Source organism: Octopus sinensis, linkage group LG1, assembly GCF_006345805.1.
Source record: "Octopus sinensis linkage group LG1, ASM634580v1, whole genome shotgun sequence".
NCBI lineage: Eukaryota > Metazoa > Mollusca > Cephalopoda > Octopoda > Octopodidae > Octopus > Octopus sinensis.
Genome location: NC_042997.1, coordinates 74,404,020 through 74,431,073, shown reverse-complemented (window position 1 = coordinate 74,431,073; position 27,054 = coordinate 74,404,020). Strand labels below are relative to the sequence as shown.

The following is a 27,054-nucleotide window of genomic DNA, read 5'->3' as shown; positions in this document are numbered from 1 at the left end:
ACAAGTAGGGATTCACCAAGGATCGATCCTCAGCCCCTCTTGTTCATCATAGTCCTCCAGGCTGCCCTTGGGAGCTCCTCTATGCTGATGACCTTGTTCTTATAGGTGAATCACTACCTGAACCTACATTTATAATAAAATAAATATACACAAATTATAAAATTAAAAAAATATGCAGTATTGATTCTACTTCAAGGATTTTCACCTATCGCATGGGGTTTTGGAATGTAGCACCCGCAATAGTTGAGAGTAGTCAAGGGATTACTGTATTTCAGTTGCATTGGGGAAATCATATAACTTAAAGCAACTCTTTTGTCTTATAAATCTGAGATTTTAGTATGCTTGGTTCAAACAACTAAAGAGCTGATTTATGGTATGAGCTCTAACGCCAACTAATCTCTGTTATTTTCCTATGGGGACAAGTTTACTTTATTCTGGAGGCACTAATTTTAATATCAGTAATGTATTGGAGCCTATCCAGTGTTTTCTTCAACATTTATGAATTATTTTAGAATCATTAGAGGAAAACAGAAAATAAGAAAATTTCTCACTCTTGATCAGACTAAAATTTTTGTGAATTTTATCATAAATTGATTTGTAATTAATCCCCAGTATCTTTTTAAATATACACAATCAACTAATTCAAAATGCTTGTATTCATGTCATTGTCCGGACTTCTTTAGACATTGAATTGACAGTTGTTGAAGAAAAATCACAAATTGCCATGCAGAATTTGTTCTGGCACTCTAGGTCCAAATCTTGCCAAGTTCAACTTTCTTTTCAATTATTTTCAGAGTCTGCATTCCAGTTTGATAATTTCATTCCACTAGTCTCTGAGTCCCTGAAGAAATAAAGTGTTGTAGGCACTTCACTCTTAGAAAAAAAACAAAAAACAAAAAAAAAAAAACTATAAAGCAAACTCTGTCCAGTATAAATTAGTTTTTATTTTTTCTTTCAGGTTGATCAGTATTTTACAGTCCAACCACATACAATATTGAGACAGCATTTAGATTACAGCCATTGGTATGATCGAGTCAAACTGACTTTGAAGGACATACACAATGCCCAGTATGTTGCTTGCATGAATCCAACAGCAGGCAGCTTCACAATAGATGCCAGATTGCAGGTAAAGATAACAATGTTACAACAGTTATTGATTATGATAATTATAGCAGTTAAAGATAGAGTAATTGAGTGTCAGATTAAATGTTTCACTGTATCAAATTGCATTTCTGCATTCTGAATTCAAATCCTGTGAGTGTAAATTTTGGCTTTCATCCCTCTGGAATTGATCAAATAGAATTAATCTGTTCAATCAAATATGCCTACTAATAAAAATCTGTGTCTGTATGAATTTAAGAAATCAGTAGTAATTATTATTTCAATAATGATACTTAGTTATGACACTTTACATCCTGGTTTGCCATTCAAGCACTAATCAAAAACTGCCGTCAATATAATTGACGAACTTATCCTCTTAAATTTGGAGCCTTGTGCCTTTCTTATAAAATATTAATACAGTGACAGTGATAATGTTGACAATAACCACAAAATGGTCCATATGGTTGGTAGTTGAAAGTAAGGCTATGGGCAACAATATTTAGAAAGTTAGGAAATATAGCACATTATTTTTGACTATCTTATGCATGCTCAAAAAGCATCAGCTTCATACCAGCTAAGTGATAGCAGAGGAAAATATAAGAAATGCCTTTAGAGTGACATTCAGAGTATCTAAATGACCATTATTATAATGTTCAGTAGCATCTGGAGCAGTGTCTGATGATAATAATGCTACTGATGATATGGAGGATGATGAGGAAGGAGAGGACAATGACAATAATGATGATAATAGTAATGATAATGATGATAATAGTAATGATGATGATAATGAGGACAGTTGTGGAAGGGATGCTGATAATGGTGTTTGTTTTGATTCCAGAGACACTTCTGTGTATTTGCTATCAGTTTCCCATGTGAAGAATCACTGAAAACAATCTACAACAGTATATTAAGTCAGCATTTAAGTTTTGGAGAATTTTTACCAGTTGTTCAGAAATTCTCACAGAATATTGTGATAGGAAGCTTGGTCTTGCATAGCAGAGTTGCATGTCACTTCTTGCCTACGGCCATCAAATTCCACTATATTTTCAACTTAAGAGATCTTTCAAATATATTTCAGGTAAGGAAATAAACATATATAGGTGCAGGCATGGCTGTGTCGTAAGAAGCTTGCTTCCCTACGACATGGTTCTGGGTTTAGTCCCACTGCATGGCACCTTGGGTGAGTGTCTTCTACTATAACCTTGGGCTGACCAAAGCCTTGTGTGTGTGTCTTCTTGTCTGTGTTTGTCTCCCCATCACCACTTGACAACTTGTGTTGGTGAGTTTATGTCCCCATGACTTAGCAGTTCAGAAAAAAAGTTCAGTAGAATAAGTACTAGGTTTTAAAAAAAGTAAGACCTGTTCAATTAAAACCCTTCAAGACAGCTTGGCTGCAGTGAAATGACTGAAACAAGTGAAAGAATGAAAAGAAAGAATATATGCAATTGTGTAAATGCAAATTTACCCATACATTCAGATGCATGCATGTGCATCCACACACACACACACACATACACATTGTTGTGAATAGCTGTTTAAAAAAGAAACTGGGGAAATCAGAACTCCAACAAATTCTAAGTAATTTGACTGTGACCGACCAGGCTATCAGATGTTGTTACACATCGTTGGTCACAATGCGCTTCACATTGTTTTAGCCTTCAAATGATGCCACCCCGCTGGCTAAGCGAGCAGGCCGACAGAAGAAAGAGTGAGAGAAAGTTGTGGCGAAAGAGTACAGCAGGGATCGGCACCCCCACCCCCCTGCCGGAGCTTCGTGGAGCTTTAGGTGTTTTTGCTCAATAAGCACTCACAACGCTCAGTCTGGGGATCGAAACCGTGATCCTATGACCGCGAGTCCACTGCTCTAACCACTAGGACATTGCGCCTCCACATATATATATATATATATATTATTATTATGTTCGTCCTTCGGTTCGAAGATGACCAACTGACATCATCTGATGGAATTTCCGCCATGAGACCGGAGGTGGCTGGTGAGGCCAATCCGGGCAAGGAAGCCCCTCCCACAGGTGGGGCAGAAGTGGGTAGGGGCCGTGCTACTGGTGCAGGCGGCTCTGTCTTTGCGCATCTGATGTTTCTGCTCCATATATATATATGTAAATAAAAATATAAAATTAAAGTCAACACACCAAGAACGTAAGCGAGCAAGACAAATGAAAAATTACGAAAATATAGATTAACCCCATACAACTGTTTCATCGTTCTTGGTGTGTTGAATTATTTCTTGAGAACAATTCTTAGTGGTGGAGTCCCTTTGCGGATCTATATCTAGCGTAAGAGCGTCCACATAGTGGATTCTCTCTTATAGTTGTGTATTAATATGAAGCCTTTGACGAAATAGAAGGGGGTATAGCTTCACATGGGGTAGAAGACAACTGGAGGTCTCTAAGGGACAACCTGCTGAGAGCCACTGACCAGATCTGTGGTTGGTGCAAAGTCCCCTCTAGGCCCAAAATAACGTGGTGGTGGAACAATATTGTTGACAGGGCTATTAGACAAAAGAAACAGGCTTGGAAGGACTGGAAGAACGGTGGTAGCAGGGAAGTGTATCAGACTGCCACAAGGGAAGCTAGGAGGCAGGTGTATTTAGCCATAAGGGAAGCAGATAAGAAAAAATTTGCCAATGTTCTGCGCCGTGAGGATGAAAGACTTGAGGTATTTCGTGTTGCAAGACAGTGTGTGAGAGAGAATCGTGATGTGGTAGGAGAGAAATGTGTTCGCATGGATGATGGTTCACTTGCGCTAAATGAGGATGCAAAGAGAGAGGTTTGGAGACGCCACTATGAAAGGTTGCTGAATAAAGAAAATGAATGGGATAAAGAGAGTCTGCCGAATGTCGACGCAACAGAGGGACCAGCTATCCGAGTTGACAGTTCCTTAGTAGTTAAGGCAATTACAAGCATGAAGACAGGGAAAGCCCCAGGTCCATCAGCAATCACTGCAGAGATGCTCAAAATATCTGGTAGTGTCGGCTATAGCATAGTCACCCGTATAGTTAATCAGGTGATACACGAAGGAGTCATTCCCAATGACTGGTGTAGCAGCATAATAGTCAACTGCTACAAAGGTAAAGGTGACGCCCTAGATACAAATAACTACAGGGGTATCAAGCTGCTGGATCAGGTAATGAAGGTTACGGAGAGGGTTATAGCCCAACTAATTAGAGAGAGAGTTAGCTTAGATGAGATGCACTTTGGGTTCGTGCCAGGGAAAAGTACTACTGATGCTATATTCCTGGTAAGACAGCTGCAGGAGAAATACCTAGCCAAAGATAAGCCCCTTTACCTGGCTTTTGTTGACATGGAGAAAGCCTTTGACAGGGTCCCCTGATTCCTTATCTGGTGGTCAATGAGGAAACTAGGGATAGATGAATGGTTAGTGAGAGCTGTGCGAGCCATGTACAGAGACGGTGCTAGTAAGGTGAGGGTTGGCAACGAGTACAGTGAAGAATTCCGTGTAGATGTAGGGGTCCACCAAGGCTCAGTCCTCAGCTCCCTCCTATTTATCATAGTCCTCCAGGCAATAACGGAGGAATTCAAGACAGGATGCCCCTGGGAGCTCCTCTACGCTGATGACCTTGCTCTAATTGCTGAGTCACTATCAGAACTGGAGGAAAAGTTTCAGGTGTGGAAGCAAGGATTAGAAGGGCCTTAGAATCAACCTAGCCAAAACCAAAGTCCTAATAAGTAGGAAGGTAGACTAATCACAAATGCCTTCAGGTAGATGGTCCTGCTTGATCTGTAGAAAAGGTGTAGGTAGAAACTCTATAAGATGCACCAAGTGTAAGCTATGGACACATAAGAGGTGCAGCAATGTCAGAGGAAGGCTAACTAGAAAAATAGTTTTTGTATGTGACAGATGCTCAGTAGCAATAAACACTGAAAATGTGCAGAGACCAACTTCTACCACATTCCAGGGAGAAAAACTAGAAGTAGTTGATAGCTTCCATTACCTAGATGACCAAGTCAGTAGCGGGGGTGGGTGTGCTGAAAGTGTAACTGCTAGAGTAAGAATAGCCTGGGCAAAGTTCAGAGAGCTCTTACCCCTGCTGTTGACAAAGGGCCTCTCGCACAGAGTAAAAGACAGACTGTATGATGCATGTGTACGACAGCCATGCTACATGGTAGGGAAACATGGGCTGTGACTGCTGAGGACATGCGTAAGCTCGCAAGAATTGAAGCCAGTATGCTCCGATGGATGTGTAATGTCAGTCTTCATGCTCGACAGAGTGTAAGTACCTTGAGAGAAAAGTTGGACCTAAGAAGCATCAGTTGTGGTGTGCAAGGGAGACGTTTGCTCTGGTATGGTCATGTGACGAGAATGGCTGAAGATAGTTGTGTGCAAAAGTGCCACACCGTAGCGGTTGAGGAAATCTGTGGAAGAGGTAGACCCAGGAAAACCTGGGACGAGTTGGTGAAGCACGACCTTCGAACTTTGGGTCTCACCAAGGAAATGACTAGAGACCGAGACCTATGGAAGTATGGTGTGCGTGAGAAGAGCCGGCAGGACTAGTGAGACCATAACCAGTGGCCTCTACCTGGGATGTAGCCAGTCGACTTATACATACCTTTCCTTCTTGGGTCACAAACCTCTACTTGTGAAGACCCGTTGAGGCAAGTGGAAATCAAATCAAATCAGATATCAGAAATCAGAACCAAAATCAAAGTCGATCAACATCAATGGAAGTTGCAGCTGTGATACCAATGCTAGTGACACGTAAGCGAACCATCCGATCGTGGCCGTTGCCAGCGCCACCTCAACTGGCCTCCATGCCGGTGGCACGTAAAAAGCACCACTCGACCGTGGCCGTTGCCAGCTACGCCCCGACTGGCCTCCGTGCCAGTGGCACGTAAAAAGCACCATCCGATCATGGCCATTGCCAGCCTCACCTGGCCCCCTTTGCCGGTGGCACCTAAAAAGCACCATCCGTCTGTGGCCGTTTGCCAGCCCTGTCTGACACCTGTGCGGGTTGCACGTAAAAAGCACCCACTACACTCACGGAGTGGTTGGCGTTAGGAAGGGCATCCAGCCGTAGAAACACTGCCAGATCAGACTGGGCCTGGTGCAGCCTTCTGGCTTCCCAGACCCCAGTTGAACCGTCCAACCCATGCTAGCATGGAAAGCGGACGCTAAATGATGATGATGATGATGATGATGATATATATATATATATATATATATATATATCCTTTGATCCATTGATTCATCCATTAATTCATATGGTAAATACTATATACTGACTGTTGGATTTATCCAAACCATCCAGCAATGGAGTAGTCACCACTGATGAGCTTTAATTTTAAGTGAAACTAGACTACCATGATGATTTTGCTCACAGTGGGGGTGGTTATCTCCCCTGTCAGTGCATAGACGTGTGCTTTTTTTGTGGCTGTAAGGGTCTTTGATCCTTATTTGTAGCAATGTAGTTGCTACCCTGCACTGTCGGTCACAGTTAGTGACAATTCAATTTTACCTTTTTGGTTTTATATTGCATATAGCCACCTTCCTTATATATATATATATATATATATATATAATATATATATATATATATATATCTTCTATAGATATGTATGCATATACAAATGTATATACATTAGTTTTGAATAAATGTATATGTATGTATAAGAGTGTGTGAAAGTAATTTTTGTTAGTTTAATTGCCTATCTTAATGACTTGTAAAAGCAACTAGGATAAAACTTGTGACAGTAATACTATACAGCCAAAATTAAGTTTGTAAGTTGACAGGTTTTGGTTTCTTGCTCTGCTAAGGAAGTGATCACATCATAGATTTACTTTGAAGTGGGATAGTAACATACACAAGAGACAAGTAATTGTTAAATTTTATCATTTTATGACATAGTTATTTTAGAATGTTTATTTATCATATTTTTCAAAAAGTCAAGAGAAATCTGTGGTTAAATATAGAATTTGTCATTGGTATTTTTTCTCATCTGTTTATATTAATTTTTCTGTGTTCTTTTTCACTGGAATGTTAGAAATAACAGAGTTTAAGTATAAAACAAAGAGAAACTTTGATGATCTAGCAGTGTTTTGGACCCTACTTATCTGAAGACTCACATCCATATAGCTATTGTTGAATCATATTAATGCCATAGCATTCAGCAGTTACCAGCTGATAATGATGTGGTGAAACAATTGTAATGATTTGTAATGAAGCCTGTTCATTCCATCTTCTCATATTAAAATTCTTTTGCATTTACTCTATGCATACTTGTGGATTTCTACATGTATATCCAGTAAAAGAAGTCCAGCTGTACAATAGTGTCTGGTAGCTGATACACAAAGAAGAGCTATTTTTCACTCACATGAATGTGTATCTTTCCATGCTACTCTACTTATAAACCTCTCTATTTCTCTGTTACACTCCAAGGAATCCATCGTGCAGACAACTTCTGCATGTGCAAATGGTTATGAATGATTTTTTTCCATGGACCCTACACTTATCTTTACCTCTTGGGCTAGTTGCCAAATATTTATGCAGCGATCCTCCAAAATGGCAGCTTCCACTTTATGGATAGTGCCGTCATCAAGGACAGAATGTGGTCGTCCAGGAATAGGAGCAGTTTCCATCGATGTCCAACCACAATTGAACAGGTGATGCCCGTGCTTGACTGTGTCATATGTTGTATTGTCACCATTTATCTTATCAAAACTCTCTTTTGGTGTATGACCTTTCATGTATAAGAACCTGATCACTGATCTGCATTCAGCTACCTCCATTATAACACCTTAGTTCACTTCAGCAGTTGTAAAAGACAAATGAATACTAATGGAAAGCTGCAATTTACAATATGACATGTAGAGACATGTATGATTATACTTGTACAGGTTCCATTTCCTGCAATAACCAGAAGTAGGTCAGGGAAAATCTTTAAAGAACGCCCCTTCTATATGTGTGTATATATGTTTTATTTTTTACTTTTTACTTGTTTCAGTCAGTTGACAGTGGCCATGCTGGGGCACTGCCACGAGGGTTTTAGTCAAGCAAATTGACCCAAGGACTTATTTTTTAAGCCTGGTACTTATTCTATCAGTTTTTTTTTTCCAAATTGCTAAGGTACAGGGATGCAAATACACCAACACCAGTTGTCAAGCATTGGTGGGGGACAAACAGACATAAAGACACACATATATAGATATATATATGACAGGCTTCTTTCAATTTCTGCCTATCAAATCCACTTACAAAGCTTTGATTAACCCAAGGCTATAGTAGAAGAAACTTGCTCAAGGTGCTATGCTGTGAGACTGAATCTGGAACCATGTTGTTGGAAAGCAAGCTTCTTATCGCACAGCCACACCTGTGCCTATATATATATATAATATATATATATATATATATATAGTGAGGATTTACAAAAAAAACAAAAGACGAGGACGGGTGTGTAAACAACAAACAGATGTATTAGTTTAACACTCAGGAAGTGAGAAAGTCTTTTATGTTTTGAGCCTACACTCTTCAACAGAAAGGAACACAGAAATAAACAGGGAGAGACAAAAGTCTGCCTTCTATGCTGGCATGAGTTGGACAGTTTGTCAGGAGCTGGCCAAGCAGGAGCCTGCACCAGACTTCTGTGTCTGTTATGGCAAGATTTTTTGCTGTCAGATCCCCTTCCTAACACTAACCACCCAGCAGTGGACTAAGTGCTTTTTACATGGCATAAGCACTTGCAAGATAAAGATTCTTTGAGAGGAGAGGGGACATTAGAGGCAGTGATCTTATGCCAGCTGATGAAAGGTCCAAGTATGACAGAGGCAGACAGCTGTCTTGCTGTAGAGGAGTTGCATGGTCACCCATCCAAAGAGAGAGAGAGAGAGAGAGGGAGAGCATGATCTATAATGGGAACAGAAACAGGTGTGCTGCTGTAAAGGAGATACATAGCTATCCAGCCTGAGGGAAGAGAAAGAGAGTGGGAGACAGCAAGAGTTCAATAAAAAGCAGGAGAGTGATGGTGGTGAAGTGTCAGGGCATACTCACAAGGAATGGGGGTCAGAATATAAATGGGATGCTAGAGTAAAGGAAGAGAGAGAGAGAGAGAGAGAGAGAGAGAGAGAGAGAGAGAGAGATGGCAGGAAGTGCTAGGGTGTACCCTCAAGGTATGGAGGTCATAATATAAGTGGCATGTAATTGCCAAAAAAGCAAGAGGGCCAAGAGTAATGCAGTGACTGATGGAAACCTGGGTATATAGAGGGGTTGGGGGACTACAGGATAGCAATGATACTGTGAGCAGGGTTGTGAGGATGGAATTAGGGAGTGAGAGATAAGCCTAGTAAATGAAAGAGGAAATGGGAGGAAGAGAAGAGATGTAGTTTGGTTTGTTGGGCTAGGGTGTGTGGAAAGTTTTATTGTTACATGTGGTGTTGAACACACAGCACTTCTAGAACTCAGTTTCACTGACATGAGCAGATCTTCTCAAGTACCTCATATCACCAGACATCTTGATCCATTGTCATTTCATTTGTCAGGCCTAACATCCTGAGATAAGTCCTTACAACTTCATCCCATCTCTTCCTGGGTCTCCTTCTTCCACTGACATCATCCACTTTCAGTGATTAGCACTTCTTTATACAGCTGTCTTCATTCTTACACATTACATGTCTAAACCAACATAGTCTTCTCTCTTGCGTGTTACATTTGATTTCTCTTATGCCCCACTTTTCTCTCAACACATTTACACTTTGTTGTACATGCACACTAATGTTGCACATCCAATGGTGCATACTGCCTTCATTTCTCTTTAGTCTACACATATCTTCTGCATTCAAAGCCCATGTCTCACTACCATAGAGTATAGCCATTTGCATACAAGCATCATATAATCTATCTTTCACTCTGAGAGAGTCCTTTTGTTGGCAACAGAGGTAATAGTTCTCTGAATTTCCTCCATCCTATTCTTATTCTGGAAACAAAAACTTTCAGAGTATCATCCACCTTTGCTAATTTGGTCACCTAGGTAACAGAAACTATCTACTACCTTAAGAGAGCCTCTTGGGCATTTGAGAGAGCCTAAGTCCTGTTTGCCCTTAGTGCTTATTGTTCCTGCACATCTGCTACATATGAAGACAACTTTATCTTTTAATCTTCCTGTGATTCCATTGCACCGCTTATGTGTCTGTAGCTTATATTGGGTGTAGCAAATGGAATTACTTCCATCTGCTTTCCTACATATTGAGCAGATCATTTACCCAACAGAAGGAGAGTTTTATCTGCTTTCTTGCGAACAACAACTTTGGTCTATGCTAGGTCAAATTTAAGGCCCATTGATTCCAGGTTTTGCTTCCACACCTGGAATTTCTTCTTTAATTCTGCTACAGATTTTGCAATAAGAGCAAGGTCATCAACATATAGCAGTTCCCACTGGCATTCAGTTTTGAATTCCTCTGTTATGGCCTGGAGGGCTATGAGGAATAAGAGTGGGCTGAGAACTGAACTCTGGTGATCCCCTACTCATATGCTAAATTCATCACTATATTCATGGCTGACTCTCACCTTCCTGTGAGCACCACTGTATAAGTCTTGTACAGTGCTAACAAACCACTCCACTACTCCTAACTTCATTTGAGACCACCAGATAACAGAGCACAGGACTTGTATATTTTTGTATTTGGTTTTTGTATTTTTTATGTTTTTGTATTTAGTTTGCTAGATTCTTGATGTAAATTCATGTGTTGAAACAGATGTTGAGTCTTGCAAGGGTCATTGGCATAATGACTCTCTATAGTCACAAGATATATATATATATGCTTATGTATATATGTACATATATGTATGTGTGTGTATGAATATATATAGATACACACACACACACACACACATGCACGCACATATATATGTATGTATATACAGGGTGTTCAGGCTATATTTGATAATTTTATATGTCTCCCTTTTTCAGGAACATCTTATTATATTGGTGAACAATCAGTGACATCGAAGAGCATAAAGTTGTAGTTGAGGAAAAGTTAGCTAACATGGAAGACTGGAGACCATCTAAATATTGGAAAACAGTTACCTGTATTGTGATGATAAGTGCCAGATATAAAAATGCCAAACCATGACTGCTGTTCAATACTCTGTGAACACTGTAAAAGCTGTAAGATGTGACATGGACAGCTGCAGTGGAGAGTATGAGGCAGTGGCCAGGAGAAAAAGACACAGCAGATGTTCTGACTGCCTCTGCACACCAGAATTTAGCCCCAAATCCTTCAACAGGGTCTTAGGCCCAATTCAGATGGTGAGGTAAAGCTGCTGAAAACTGTGATCAAACACTAGCTGGAGATGGTTACTGCTGGAAGGCCATATGTATGGCAGCAGGATTTGGCACCTTGCCATAACTCCAGAAAGAATCAGAAATGGTTGTCAGAGAATTTCTACCACAGCCCCAATTTCTGGCTTCCTAATTTTCCTGATTGTCATCCCATGGATTACTAAGTGTGGGGCATAGTTGAGAAAGACACCAACCACTCTACCTATAGTTGAGCTGGTGGCCAAGATTAAGGAGGTGTTTGAAGATCTTCCCAGGGACACAGTGAGGAACACCTGCTCCAGATCCCAGAGCTGTCTTCAGGCCATGGTAGAAGTTGAGGGCTGCCACTTTGAGTAAACTGTTATCTCCTAGCCATACTCTGACATTTTGTATTTTTTGTCACGTGCATGTCTCTGTAACCTATATAGTAGATATATAATAGGGAAAATTTGGCTATTTCTCTGGAGATTGAAAAAAAAAATGAACAGGCTAAATTGATTTTTGAACCTTATTGGATTCTCATCCAAAGTATACATTAATTTCACCAATTCCAGAGAAATAGATGTTTATTCCATCCATTTACAACTGTTTCATGATCTTGTTAGTTATATAATAGATATTACATCAACATTTACATGAATATAAAATATTCATAGAAATGTGTATGCATGTGTACACCCATATAAATATTGTTGTATTTCAGGATGTTCACTGGTTTTTTTACTGTTCTTATTGTAACTCATGTCCATTGTCCGGAAATCTTTTGTCACACATCTGTGGCCTCTTCAGTGACACTTTCCATCCTCATGTGTGCTCTTGCTCCACTTAGTTCCATTCTGTTCTTCTATGATGTGTATCCTTATATATACATCTTTGCATCTGTATTTATGTGTATGTGTACATGTGTGTGCATGCATGTGCATACATGTGTCTGTTTCGCATGTGTGCTTATATGTGTATATATGGGCTTTTATGCCCTTTATATTGTTGTCATTGCTATCGTTGTTCTTAGTAGCACTATGATCCTCCCCTCACCCCCTCCCATCCCCCGTTGCTAGTGCTACTGCCTTTGACCCCGACTTTTAATACCATTCCTGTATCTCTCTGTTTGTGTGTTTCCCTTTGCATCACTCTCTATGATGGCCTTGTACTTAGAAGAACAAACACAGAAAGACACAAGCATGCCAAACTTAGGAGCCAGAATAGCTGCAGCCACAGTGAAGAAAATGAAGACAAAGGGAGGGTCAGCAGAACGGGAGACAATAGCTATAAGAATAACAATAGTAGTGGGGCTGGTAACAACAACAACAATATTGAAAACAACTATGAAAACATGCAAAACAACACAATACACTAACAACAATACACATTTCTGGCAACAACAATACACATAGAAACACCACCACCACTACCACCACCAATAACAGCATTAAAATAGACAACCAAAGAGATGATAACCAGAGAAATGATAAGATAGAAAGTAGTACAACAGGTATAAATGACACTAACCCTTTTCACACCCTATTCTTCAATGCATGTAATAAACCATACAATATGAGTCATATTTATTCAACAACCCTACCCTTCAACAAAAGAGTTTACATCTCTCAACAGACAGACAAATGATGAAATAGAAGCATGCTTCACCATAGCCAGTACTAAACTTAGGTTTTAGAACAATGCACTAGTAGACTGAGTGGAAGAGAGGCACAGGAGCTCGATAAGAAGTTTGCAAGTGGCCTGCACAAGCTCATACAGTTGACAAAAAATAGGGAAGTTGTGTGCTTCCTGACGGACAAGTCCAGTAAAATGTCAGCCTGCTGAACTACATCCAGGCAATGCAACCCCACATTACTGATATGAGGGAAACAATGGTATGGGAGTATGAGGAGAAAGAGAAGATCCTCAATGCTCATATGATGATGTGGTCAAACATCCTAGGGGCAAAGAAGCACACAGCCAACAACTTCTAGACTATTAATAACAACATTAAGGGCCACTTATTTAAGTTTAATAACAAGATATACACCCAAGTGGAAGGTGCAGCTGGTGATGTGGCTAACCTAGAAGACTCAAAGAGAAATTCCATAACCCTAGCCATGTACTCCTGGTATGTGAATGATATCATCATAGTAGCCAAAGCACCCCCATAAGACAATGTCGATGATTTAGAAGCTAACACTATGGAGATCAACCAGCAAATAGCTGACTCCATCCACCAGAGTATTAAAGTAACAATAGACTACCCTAACAAGCACCCGGACTATAGGTTACCAGTTTTGCTGGAAACCAAGAACATTTAGGTCCAAATCCTTCACTCCCATTATGCCAAACCCATAGCCTCTAAATACCTGGTTCACAAGAACACAGCCATTGAGGACAATGCGAAGTTCAATATTCTAATAGGAGACTTGATGAGAGTGATGAGGAATGTGTTCCACATGTACGACCTAATATAATTGGAAAGACACATAAAACACTTCATCTGCCACGTGCAGTTCTCTGGTTACAACCAAAGGGACAGGATTAGAGTGTGCAAAGGAGCTAGGGCTAAGTACAAGGCCATCATAGAGAGTGATGTAAAAGGGATCTGCCTGCTATACAGGGGTAAATCCTGGAACAGCACAGAAAGGATGAGAAAAAAGATAGATGAGGCCAACTCATGGTATGACAACAAAAAATACCAGAGTGTCAAAGTTGATGCTACCCCTGGCAGCAAACTTGCATACCTTTTCAGAAAAGCATTACTTAAGGTTAACCTATGGATTAAAGTAATAGAAAGGCCTGGAGCAACCATAAAATCCCTGATCGATAGAACTTATCCCTTCAATAGGTACCTATGTACACAGAACAATTGTATAGTATGTAGAATGAACCCACAAGTTAACTGTATGGTTAGGAATATAGTGTATAGCTTACAGTGTAATGAGGGACGGTATAGAAACAAGAGAAACAATACTTACATTGGAGAAACAGCATGCAGCACAGAGGAGCATATAGACAAACACTGGCAGAAGCTCAAAGAGGAGAAAGGCTTGCCAGTGCTCAACCAACATGCTCAAGCAGAACATAGAGGCTTGGTTAATAACATAGAGGTTGAGGTATTATCAATGCACAGAACTGACACAACACTTAGATTACAAAGGCTACTCACATAGCAATAGACAGACTGAGCCTCAATAGAAAACAAAAATGGAACAATAACACTCACCACCACACCGTGCAACACAACAACTAAAGATAGAAGGGAAGAGAAAAAAAAACATACAAACAGTGTAATACACACACAATAGATAAATATGAGAAACAGAGATAAATAGGTAAACAAAAAATCTGTATAAAGGGCATGGGTACAAATAACACTAAGCGAACCTGTATACACGCACACAGTAACTTCACAAACGGCTGCAACTACATCAACAATGTGACCAACAACAAGAACTACCATGATGACAGCAGCATGGGCAAACACATAAACACAGAGATACAGTACTTCAAGATGGAGGAGGGAACAGGGATGAGGGGAGAGTCATAGTGCTACCATGAACAACGACAATAATGATGACAACAATATAAAGGGTATATACACACATAAGCACACATGTGAAACACAAACATGCATATGCACGCACACAAATACAGATGCAAATGCATGCACATACAAGAATACACGTCATATAAGAACAGAATGGACTAAGCAGAGCAGGAGCACACATGAGAATGGAAAGTGCCACTGACAAGGTCACAGATGTGTGACGAAAGATTTCCAGACAATGGACATGAGTTAAAATAAGAATTATAAAAAGCAAGTGAAGAAATGGTGGTGCCCCAGCATGGCCACAGCTTGTGAGCTGAAACTAGATAAAAATAAAAATAAAAATAAAATAATGAATATATATGTTTATTTGGCAAAAAAAACAAAACAAATGACCATCCCAAAATACAACAATATCAGTTTTAACAGGATTTCACATCAGGAATCTTAAAACACAAATTCATAAACGTGTGGGTTAGCAACCATTATCTTGGCCTATGCCCCTCAACCAGGGCTACCCAATGGACAGAAAGACCGATTCTACAACACCCTCTTGCAGACTACCTCATTGACAAATGACAGGGACCTTCTCTTTGTGGCTGGTGACTTCAATGGACATGTTGGACAATTTGCAGGGGGCTTCCATGGTGTACATGGAGGCTGCAGTTTTGGTTCCCGCAATGAGGGGAGAACCAGATTGCTGGAGTTCTGCAATGCAAATGATCTTATGCCAGTCACCTAGTCACCTACCGGTCTGGCAAACAGACTAGCCAAATTGACTAGAAAAAGGGAAAGATGGCTGCTTATAAATGCCAAAACCTTCCCAGGCAAAGAATGTACCCCACAACATAGACTGGTAGTTAGTGACTTCAGGATCAGGGCTAAGTGGATGCCCGGAAGACGACCAGTATGGAGGAGAAGGGTCTGGAAGCTTAAAGATCCTGCACATGGACAGAGATTGAGAGACATATTACTTGAAGCCATTGATGAAGTAGAAGGGAATATAGCTACACACAATATAGAAGACAACTGGAGGACAATCTGCTGAGGGCTACTGACCAGATCTGTGGATGGTGCAAAGTCGCCTCTCGACACAAAATAATGTGGTGGTGGAACAATGTTGTTGACAGGACTATTAGAGGCTTGGAAGGACTGGAAGAATGGTGGTAGCAGGGAATTGTATCAGACTGCCAGAAGGGAAGCTAGGAGACAGGTTTATTTAGCCAGAGGGGAAGCAGATAAGAAAAAATTTGCCAATGTTCTGCACTGTGAGGACCAAAGACTTGAGGTATTTTGTGTTCCAAGACAGTGTGTGAGTGAGAATCGTGAGGTTGTAGGAAAGAAATGTGTCCGCATGGATGATGGTTCACTTGCACTAAATGAGGCTGCAAAGAGAGAGGTTTGGAGATGCCACTATGAAAGGTTGCTCAATAAAGAAAATGAATGGGAGAAAGAGAGTCTGCCGAATGTCGACCCAACAGAGGGACCAGCTATCCGAGTTGACAGTACCTTGGTAGATAAAGCAATTAAGAGTATGAAGACAGGGAAAGTCCCTGGCCCATCAGGAATAACTGCAGAGATGCTCAAAATATCTGGCAGTGTTGGCTACAGCCTAGTCACCCGTATAGTTAACCAGATGATACATGAAGGAGTCATACCCAATGACTGGTGTAACAGCATAATAGTCAACTGCTACAAAGGTAAAGGTGACGCCCTAGATACAAATAACTACAGGGGTATCAAGCTGCTGGATCAGGTAATGAAGGTTACGGAGAGGGTTATAGCCCAACTAATTAGAGAGAGGGTTAGCTTAGATGAGATGCACTTTGGGTTCGTGCCAGGGAAAAGTACTACTGATGCTATATTCCTGGTAAGACAGCTGCAGGAGAAATACCTAGCCAAAGATAAGCCCCTTTACCTGGCTTTTGTTGACATGGAGAAAGCCTTTGACAGGGTCCCCTGATTCCTTATCTGGTGGTCAATGAGGAAACTAGGGCTAGTGAGAGCTGTGCAAGCCATGTACAGGGATGTTGTCAGTAAGGTGAGGGTTGGCAGTGAAGAATTCTGGGTAGAGGTAGGGGACCACCAAGGTTCAGTCCTCAGCCCCCTCCTATTTATCATAGTCCTCCAAGCAATACAGAGGAATTCAAGACAGGATGCTCCTGTGAGCTCTTCTATGCTGATGACCTTGCTCTAATTGCTGAGTCACTATCAGAACTAGAGAAGTTTCAGGTGTGGAAACAAGGATTAGAATCGAAGGGCCTTAGAGTCAACCTAGCTAAAACCAAAGTCCTAATAAGTAGGAAGGCAGGCAAACCACAAATCCCTTCAGGTTGATGGCCCTGCTCGATCTGGAGAAAAAGCATAGGTAGAAACTTTATAAGATGTACCGAGTGTAAGCTATGGACACATAAGAGGTGCAGCAATGTCAAAGGAAGGCTAACTGGGAAGATAGTTTTTATATATGGCAGATGCTCAGGAGCAATAAACACTGAAAATGTGCGGAGAACAACTTCCGCTACATTCCAGGGAGAAAAACTAGAAGTAGTAGATAGCTTCCATTACCTAGGTGACCAAGTCAGTAGCAGGGGAGGGTGCACCGAAAGTGTAGCTGCTAGAATAAGAACAGCCTGGGCAAAGTTCAGAGAGCTCTTACCTCTGCTGTTGACAAAGAGCCTCTCCCACAGAGTAAAAGGTAGACTGTATGACGCCTGTGTACGAACAGTCATGCTACATGGCAATGAAACATGGGCCGTGACTATTGAGGACATGCGTAAGCTTGCAAGGAATGAAGCTAGTATGCTCCGCTGGATATGTAATGTCAGTGTGCGTACACGACAGAGTTTAAGTACCTTGAGAGAAAAGTTGGACGTAAGAAGCATCAGATGTGGTGTGCAAGAGAGACAACTGCGCTGGTATGGTCATGTGGCAAGAATGGATGAGGATAGCTGTGTGGAAAGGTGCTACACCCTAGCGGTTGGGGGAACCTGTGGAAGAGGTAGACCCAAGAAGACCTGAGATGAAGTGGTGAAGCAAGACCTTCGAACTTTGGGCCTCATCAATTCAATGACTAGTGACCAAGACCTTTGGAAGTATGCTGTGCTTGAGAAGACCCTGCAAGCCAAGTGAGACCATAACCTCGTGGCCTATGCCAGGGGTGTAACCAGCCCACTTATGCATACCTTTCCTTCATTGGACACTAAACTCTGTTTGCGAAGACCTGTTGAGGCAAGTGAAATCAAAGTCAAATTCGATGACTGGCATCCATGCTAGTAGAGCGCTAAGAGCACCATCCAAGTGTGATCATTGCCAAAGCAGCTAACTGGCTTCCGTGCCAGTGGCATGTAAAAAGCACCATTTGTGCATGATCATTTGGTAATGCCTTACTGGCACGTGAAAAAACATCCGAGCGAGGTTGTTGCCAGTTCCACTGGACTGGCTCCTGTGAAGGTGGCATGTAAAAAACACCATTTGTGCATGGCCATTGCCTGTATCGCCTGACTGGCCCTCATGCTGGTGGCACATAAAAGCACCCACTACACTCTCAGAATGGTTGGCATTAGGAAGGGCATCCAGCTGTAGAAACTCTGCCAGATCAGATTGGAGCCTGGTGCAGCCATCTGGTTCACCAGTCCTCACTCAAATCGTGCAACCTATGCTAGCATGTTCCTCGTGCCATTCAGTATCAACTTTAACTGTGTGAAACATTTTGCTGTGGAGAAATGTGTGAAGGTGATCAGCAAGAGTGATGTGGAGTTTCATGGTGTTGACACAGAAGAACTGGGTTTCCTCCTGAGACTGACATGTGAAAAGGATTACTTAGACGAACATGACTTTAGTTGGCCAAGAAGACCCCAGAGAGAGATGGAATGAGTGGACCCCCGAGAACAATGATCAGGTTAAAAAGATGGTCACACATGCGGTGGGTTCGAGTACCTCAAGAGCCACATATTTAAGTTTAATAACAAGATATACACCCAAGAGGAAGGTGCTGCCACTGGATTTCATTTCCTTCTGGAAACAGTACTGCAACCATAGGATGAATTTGATCAGATAAAATGCTTAAATAGTCTTGACTATTAATTCTGCAATGAACGGAGACCATTGTGCCTGTAGATTGCCAAGATATAGCCCCCACCACAGATCATCACACATCCTCCTCCACGTTTAACAGTTGAAAGAAGGCAGTCTGGATATTAATATTAATATAGTTCGAAGACTGAAGTTTAAGTGCAACATCTTTGAACACAACGAACAATTTAAAAAATCTTGACAATCTGCTACATCATCACCATTGTTTAACAACTGCCTTCCATGCTAGCATGGGTTGGACAGTTTGACTGGAGCTGGCCAGGCAGGAGCCTGCACCAAACTTCTATGTTGTGGATAAAGCAGAATTCAATTTCTTTACAGATTCATATAAAACACTTGTTATTTTTAGAATTATAAAAATAGGATCACATGCGGTCATATCGTGTAGGAGACATGGTCGCACGTGGTCATATTCTTAATGAAATATTACAGACCATATAATACATACAGCAGCAATAGAACACAAGTGGAATGACAACAAGATTTCTTTTTGAGATATATACATTATTTATTTCACATATTTTGCAATTGTGTCAATGTTAAGAGTTCGTAAGCGTTAGCATGTTTTTGTGTCTGTGTGTTCGTGAGGCATAAAAGGTACTGACTATAGAATTAACAATGGAATTCGGTTCACAGTTCATGTTGTTGGTATCAGCATAGCAACAGGTAGTAGCAGATGGCTTAAGGTAGTTCTTAGAAGAACTAGAACTCAAGACAGATAATTGATTTACCGTTTATGAGGTACACGGAGTGTAAGAGTTCCATATCAAGATGTTGCGTCTCGTAGTTGAGATTAATTGAATCACTTGTTGTGTTTTATCTTTCTCTTGATATGAATATACTTCCAGATATATTAACTGTAGCCGTTTTTCCTGTGGTGAGATTTTCACCTAACCGCTATAGTTGAATCTGTAGTTGTCTTGTGTACAAATTAAACCTTCGTAGATAGAAACGATGTTTGGCGATGATTTGTGTCTGTCGCTTGGTTTTTGCTGCGTCTTCATTATATATTCTGCTTGGTTATTTTTCTCTAGTTATAGATATCCTGTAACCGTTCTTTTCGTGGTGATATTTTCACACTAACAGTATGAGAGGAATCTGTAACATCTTGCGTACAAGCTAAATCTTCGTGGATAGTTATGCTTGGTGATCGCCTGCCTTTCGAACCGGAACATGGTTGGTATGCTCTGTGTGGTCAGAGGTCTGCCCTGAAAAGGACTGTAACCTAAGACGAGCTCTGTGGTCAGAGGTTTAGCTCTGAAAAGAACTAAAAACCTAAGACGAAAAGTGTCTGAGAACACTTCTTTATATAAGGTTTATGTGGCTCAAACGAACTTCAGAAATGAAAAGCTGTGATTGGCTGCTTGGAAAAAATGGCGCGAAAATAAGCGGAGGCAAATCACGTCACGTGACAACCAGTGGTGCGAATGTAGTAGAGACCACTCGTGTCACATGTCAATCAGTGGCGCAAAAATAGGTAGAGACAAATCGCGTCACGTGTCAACCAATCGGATTAGTGTTTACAACAACGTTAAACTAGCCGAAAATGTTTGTAATCTCGAATGAGATTATTCTTAATACTCTTCTCAAACAGTGAAGATAGCAATGAGGGAAACGATATTGCTACAGAATGTTGAAAACTCGTGCAGTCGTGCATAAAATGACAGCTTCCAAATCCTGTTTTCTGACTGGGTGAAAATTATCAAGCTTTTAACCTCTATAACTATTTTTAAAAAACTTTCTGGAAAAAGTGAATGCCCTCTGAGATTCAGTATGGAAAATTACATCAATACACCAAATTTTAAAATTTTCACTCAACTTTGAAATTTCCACAGGTGCAGCCAAACAAAAGATCCAATTAAAGCAGAAATAAAGTAGAAATCCAGAAATAATGAAGATAGATTTTATAGTTTTCAGTGGGGATGTACTTAAATTGTTTCCAGATATAGTTAATCATGTATTTAGATGAAGCTATTGCATTAATTTCTAGTATTGTGTAGAGAAGACATGCAGTATATGCAAGTAATTTATTATTATGTCATCTCTCTGGTTGCTAAGGTTTGATTTGCACTTGAATATTTTATAAACTTTTGAAATGATGCAAAAGTTTACCCTAATGGGAACCACAGTCATTCTTGTTAGCTATGCATTTAGCAGAGAACTTAATGTGAGATCTGTTTGATTCTTTGAATCCCTATTATTACTATGTGTCTTATATGGTGCTTATAACAGATAACTCACAGCATGGAGAGATGCATCTGGATATCTCACTAAAGGATTTTTCCATCCCACGATGTGATGAACACACCAAGACAGCAGGAGTGCAAGAGTGAGTAGGAGAGTGATGATGGCAAAATGCCAGGCATACTCACAAGGGACAGGGATCAGAATATAAATAGGAAAGTCAAGTAAAAGAAGAGAGAGAGAGATGGTGGTAAGTGCCAAGGCATAACCTTGAGGTACAGAAGTCATAATATAAGTGGCCAGGGCATTACCAAAGAAATGTGAGTGGAGAATTGAGGAGAGGAATGTAGTGAATGGCGAAAACTTGGGCATACAGAGGTGGGGTGCTACTGGATAATAATGATATAGTGAACAGGGACATGAGGATAAGATAGGGGAATGAGAGATAAGCATAGTGCATGAAAAATGCACCTGGAATTATTGTACTTACTGACAAAACAGGAAAACTATACTACCTGGATATTAACCTTTAAAGGACTTGATCTCAAAGGAACAATGCAAAGGATTACAGTACTGCACCTAATTTGGACTTAACTCACATTAATGTTTTTGAACAGAGTATTGTAAATTCTTTTAATCTCTTATGGTCTGATACATTTAGAATTGTTAACTGATCTTAGGACAAAGAGAAATATCAAATTCCTACAATATAGATGAACATCAATGGAATTTGTATCTTTGTGGTACCAGTGCCGGTGGCACGTGGCACACAAGAAAACCATCCGAACGTGGCCGTAGCCAGTACCGCATCGACTGGCCTCCGTGCTGTGGGCATGTAACAAGCACCATCCGATCGTGGCCGTTTGCCATCCTCATCTGGCACCTGTGTCGGTGGCACATAAAAACACCATCCGAGCGTGGCCGTCTGCCAGCCTCATCTGGCACCTGTGTCGGTGGCACATAAAAAACACCATCCGAGCGTGGCCGTTTGCCAGCCTCGTCTGGCACCTGTGTCGGTGGCACATAAAATCACCCACTACACTCTCGGAGTGGTTGGCGTTAGGAAGGGCATCCAGCTGTAGAAACACTGCCAGATCTGACTGGACTGGTGCAGCTTTCGGGCTCCCCAGACCGCAGTTGAACCGTCCAACCCATGCTAGCATGGAAAGCGGACGTTAAATGATGATGATGATGATGATGATGATGAGTTACTACTCTTCAATATCACCTGTTCTTCTTAATAAAGCTTTAATTTTTGCTATATAGAATTCTGATCGGTCTAGGAACGAAGCTAACATCAAATGACTGAAGCAAGTAAAAGAATAAAAGAATTAATAATATTATGATAAATGACAAAACTTCTTATAATAATAGTGTGCATATTTAAGAGTTAAACTAAATTATGCATGATTAGAACAGATGGTGTTGATGAAGCCAAACTGCATTTCATCTAAGTTAATTTTGTTCCTGTTCAAGTGTGCCATAACATTCTATGTGACCTGCATAGCCTGGCCCAACAATTTTCAGCCTCTATAATTTTTTACAAAAGCATCTCTTCTGCCCTTGTTACAGTTTACAATGATATTTATATACTAGACTTTAGCTATCATATAATACTTCCTGTGTTACTTGATCAATTATTTGGGTGGTAATCACGTAACTTAACTTGTTAGATATATTGAGCATCTCATTAACTATGCCTGTAAGTCCAGCAGCTTTCCCTACCTTTATAAGAAGTTTTGTCATATATCATAACATTATTAATTCTTAATTACTTTGTCTACTACACATCTATCACTAACTCCATTGTGTTATATGCTTTTACTCAATACTTCTCAAGCATTTCTAGAATTGCACCCCTCTGGAAACCTTTCCCTGTTTACTTTTTACTCACTTATTGGCATCAAATTATTAAAGTTCATGCAGAATAAGTAGCTGTACATCCCTTTATAGACTGGATAGGTCTGAGAGACAATGTGTGCCATTTCTCAGATACATCTATTCTTAAAGAAAATGCATTAACTCTGATATGTGGCCTGTCTTGATAAGCTTGCTGTAAAATGGTTATTAATCATGTTTTATGACCAACTGGTTGATATTCATCCATGTTACTGGATGTAGAGCATTTTCTCATTCAAATACTGCTTACATTAACTATTAGTGACAGAAGCAGTATAATATCAAAAGGTAATCTTAAGTTGGATATAATGTTTATTGCTTACTTTGATTTAACCTTACTTATAATATACTAATTATGGTTTATATAGCTCAAGTATTTCTCAATTTTATGAGATCAGATACAATATATTAAATTTTTCTTTTATGTCTTTATTTCAGGGTATTTTGTTCTCTTCCAAACATTGCTGTAATACCCCTGCTGAATTAGTTCGACTTTGGGTGCATGAAACTCAAAGAGTTTACTGTGACAAGCTTGTAAATGAATATGACATTGAGCTTTTCTTGAAAGTTCAGAAAGATGTTATTATAAAATGCTTTGAGGTATTATTATATCAATATATTATTGACAAAACTTCTGTGTTGGTAAATAAATATTTCTGTAGTATAAAGGTAAACCAATATTTCTTTAGTGTACTATTCATAAATTTGTAGGAAAGTCCTAGCTAATTTCCTTTTTAAACTACACCAATTCTTCTTTTTAATGTTATAGATATTTTGGTAATTTTTATTAAAAAGTTATATATTTTAAATCTAAAATTGGAGGATGTAAATATTTTCCTCATACATTATCTATTAGAATTACAATATTATTTTTCATGTGATAAATTTTACCTTAAAATATTGTTTTAATGAATGCAATTTTCTATATTTATCAATCCACGATGCATATATGTTTGCAAATAAACAAGAACAGACTCCTTTTGCATATCTGCTGACTTGATAGCTGTGTGTCGATCAAATAAGCAACTGAAGTTTTTACAGCACATCATAGCAATATCTTTCCTGTTGCACATCATCTTTATCTCTGAAATAATGTTTTCTGTTATAGGCATGAGGCCTGAATTTTTTAGGGAGGGGTACAGTCAATTACATTGTTCAACAACCCCAAAAGGATGAAAGGCATTGGTGATCTCAGCAGAATTTGAACTCAGAATGTAGTGACAGGTGAAATACCACTAAGCATTTTATCCATTATACTAATGATTCTACCAGCATCTGTCCTAGTACTTTACACATTTTCTCACATTGGTTTCAATATGCTCTTTCCATGGCATTATAAATACTTCCAGCATTATCATTTGTTTTATTATCTCTGAAATAATAAAACAAATGATCATGCTGGAAGTTATTATAGTGCCATGGAAAGAGCATATTGAAACCAATGTGAGAAAATGTGAAAAGTACCAGGAATTGTTGAACAAGTACCAGGACAGATGCTGGAAAACACATTATAAGTTCATAGAGTGAACTATAGAGGCTTTGCAGGACATTCACTTTGCAAAGTCATTAATCAATTGAATTTTACAAGGACAGCAAAGAAAAGGGCCAGTTAATACATGAGTAAAGCTGCAGACAAAACCAAGGGGATTTGGATTAAAAAGGCTGATCAATTGGTGGTCGCTGCTGAAATGCAAGTGGAAACCTGATAAATCCCACCTGGTTTACCTGAACAAAGGTGTTTGATGTTGAAAAACACAAAATACCTAATGACACCTGGTCACTGTTGATGCATCTCAGCTTGTCAAGATGTACCTTACACATAATGTAAGAAGAAACAAATAGATTGGACTGTAAGACAGGTAAAAAAAAATTGTATTATAAGGAAACATGTATTATGGATAAAGATGGAGTGACAGGAGAGAATAAAGGATGAATATAATTCATTTGATATACAATGATTTTGAAAATAAGACTGAAAGCATGAAAATTGAGAAATAATTGGATAACAGAAAAACCCAGTCAATATATAAAACAGTTGTGGGATGGCGGAGATTGTAATAAATATTCCACAATAACTTGAATATTCAGAGTATCATTAATACAATGTTTAAAAAGATAGTTCCACAGGATATGACCCTTTTACATCAAACCCCAGTTTTTGTGGAGCTCTTTGTTTTGTTTTTGGCTTAGTCAAAAGAAAAATCAGTGCCATATTCTTGGCAAGACTTTTGAGGTTGGCAAAGAAAAGAGTGGGGGAAAGTACAATTCATATGTTACTTCCTGTAAGTAGCCCACTTAGATGGAAGTTGATGACTACAGATTAGTCTGCTAGAAAATAAGGCAGCAAGAGTTGTTACTCAAGATGCTAGGACCTAGTGTATCTGGTGGCAGGCTTCAGTTGGTAAACCACTTCCACATGTACCCTCTGTCATGCAATGACCCTAACAAGGATGGTGCAGCATCACATCCAGATATTGAGTAATACTCAGATTGGAGACCTGGCCTGCATGCTTATAACAAGATGCCCCCCCCCCTAAAATCCCAGGAGTATGAGATAGATTAAATCTGCTACCTTCAAAGTGGATTGTGGTATTTCATAATGACATCCGCATTAAAAAGGTTTGTGTTAATGAACATTGAGGCCCTTCTTTTCTACACTATTTGGAATGGCCAAGGTTCCTACAGAAGCCATATACTTCCTTGCTGAAGTCAAGCAGTGAAAACAAACTGATGAATAACTCATGGATTGCTCTAGGATCAGCTTTTGCAGGTCGTGGAACTATAAAGAAAGTTTTGATATATTTACAGATACACACATACTTGGATATCTGTCAGCATAAATAAATGCAAATACATACATACATATATGCATATATGTGGCCTGATCAATAAGTATCCGGACTGTTGCCATACTAATAAAACTAAAGCATGCATGTGACGCAGCTTGGCACTAAGTTTTAATGTTCTGGCTCAATTTCCGGTGGTACTGTGAATAACAATAGAGTGACCCAGAAAATTACACCACTCTAAGAAAAATATGGCAGTCTGAACTTTCCTCTTACAAGAAAATATCCCACAATGCATTTGCAGTGCCAGTGTTGGTTCCAACATTTGAGATACTTGACTGGTCTGTAGAAGAAATCCAATCCATAGACATTAAAACCTGCAAAATTATAACATCAACTGGTAAACTCCTCAAAAATAGTAATATCAACAGAAGAGGTAAAAGAGGTTTGGGGCTTGAGGTCAGTGCAGACAGCCTTGGAATGTTGCATAGTCTCTCTCAAACAGCACTTGCTAAACAACAGTGGCAAAAATACATTAACTTAGTGCTAAAAAGTGAAGAAAATAATATCCTGAGTTGGAAGTGAGCTCTTTAGGAAATACACACTTCCTAATGACCTCCTATACAACCCCAAATCAGCTGGACCTCAAAGAAGACCTGGAGGGGAAACCCTCAGCATACCAAAAATAAAAGATCATGCAAGGGTATGTTTTTCATAGACTTGAATAAGAGTGTAACATTGACATGAAGCAAAGCCTCTCTTGGACTTGTGAATAGTACATCACATCACACTTCGAAGGCTATGCATTTTCAATCCAAGAACAGGAGATTGCTACTAAATACTTATTCAACAAAAGAGACAGTGAAGCCCTAGATGCAACTGTAAATATAGATTATGTCTTATTTCTGTGGAAGACATCACACATGTGATTAACAATTGCCCAAAAATGTTATCAAGGTACTACTTCCCTATGTGACATGAAAATGTCTCAAAAACAATATACAATGCCATTTGGAAAAAAAAACTGTCCTGAAATAAATATAGAGAAGCCCCCTGTTGTTGAATACATACACAAATACATGCACAAGGAATACTGGTGGAACATTCTCATCAAAACATCTGTCAAGTGTAAGCATAACAGGTCAGCTATTATTGTTTGGAACAGACA

The 27,054-nt window shown here is 39.7% G+C and overlaps 1 protein-coding gene across 2 annotated transcripts in view; it reads left to right on the top strand.

Moving 5' to 3' along the window:
• The window catches only part of LOC115213643 (dynein beta chain, ciliary-like), an 884,597-nt gene that overhangs the window by 663,432 nt on the left and 194,111 nt on the right, over nt 1-27,054 (top strand). Inside the window, exons 37-39 of one of the 2 annotated variants that reach the window (XM_036501966.1) lie at nt 959-1,126; nt 1,940-2,179; nt 23,539-23,700. In XM_036501966.1, the coding sequence (XP_036357859.1) occupies nt 959-1,126; nt 1,940-2,179; nt 23,539-23,700 (570 nt within the window). The remainder of the gene's footprint in view (nt 1-958; nt 1,127-1,939; nt 2,180-23,538; nt 23,701-27,054) is intronic. The other variant, XM_036501971.1, reaches the window with a different exon arrangement.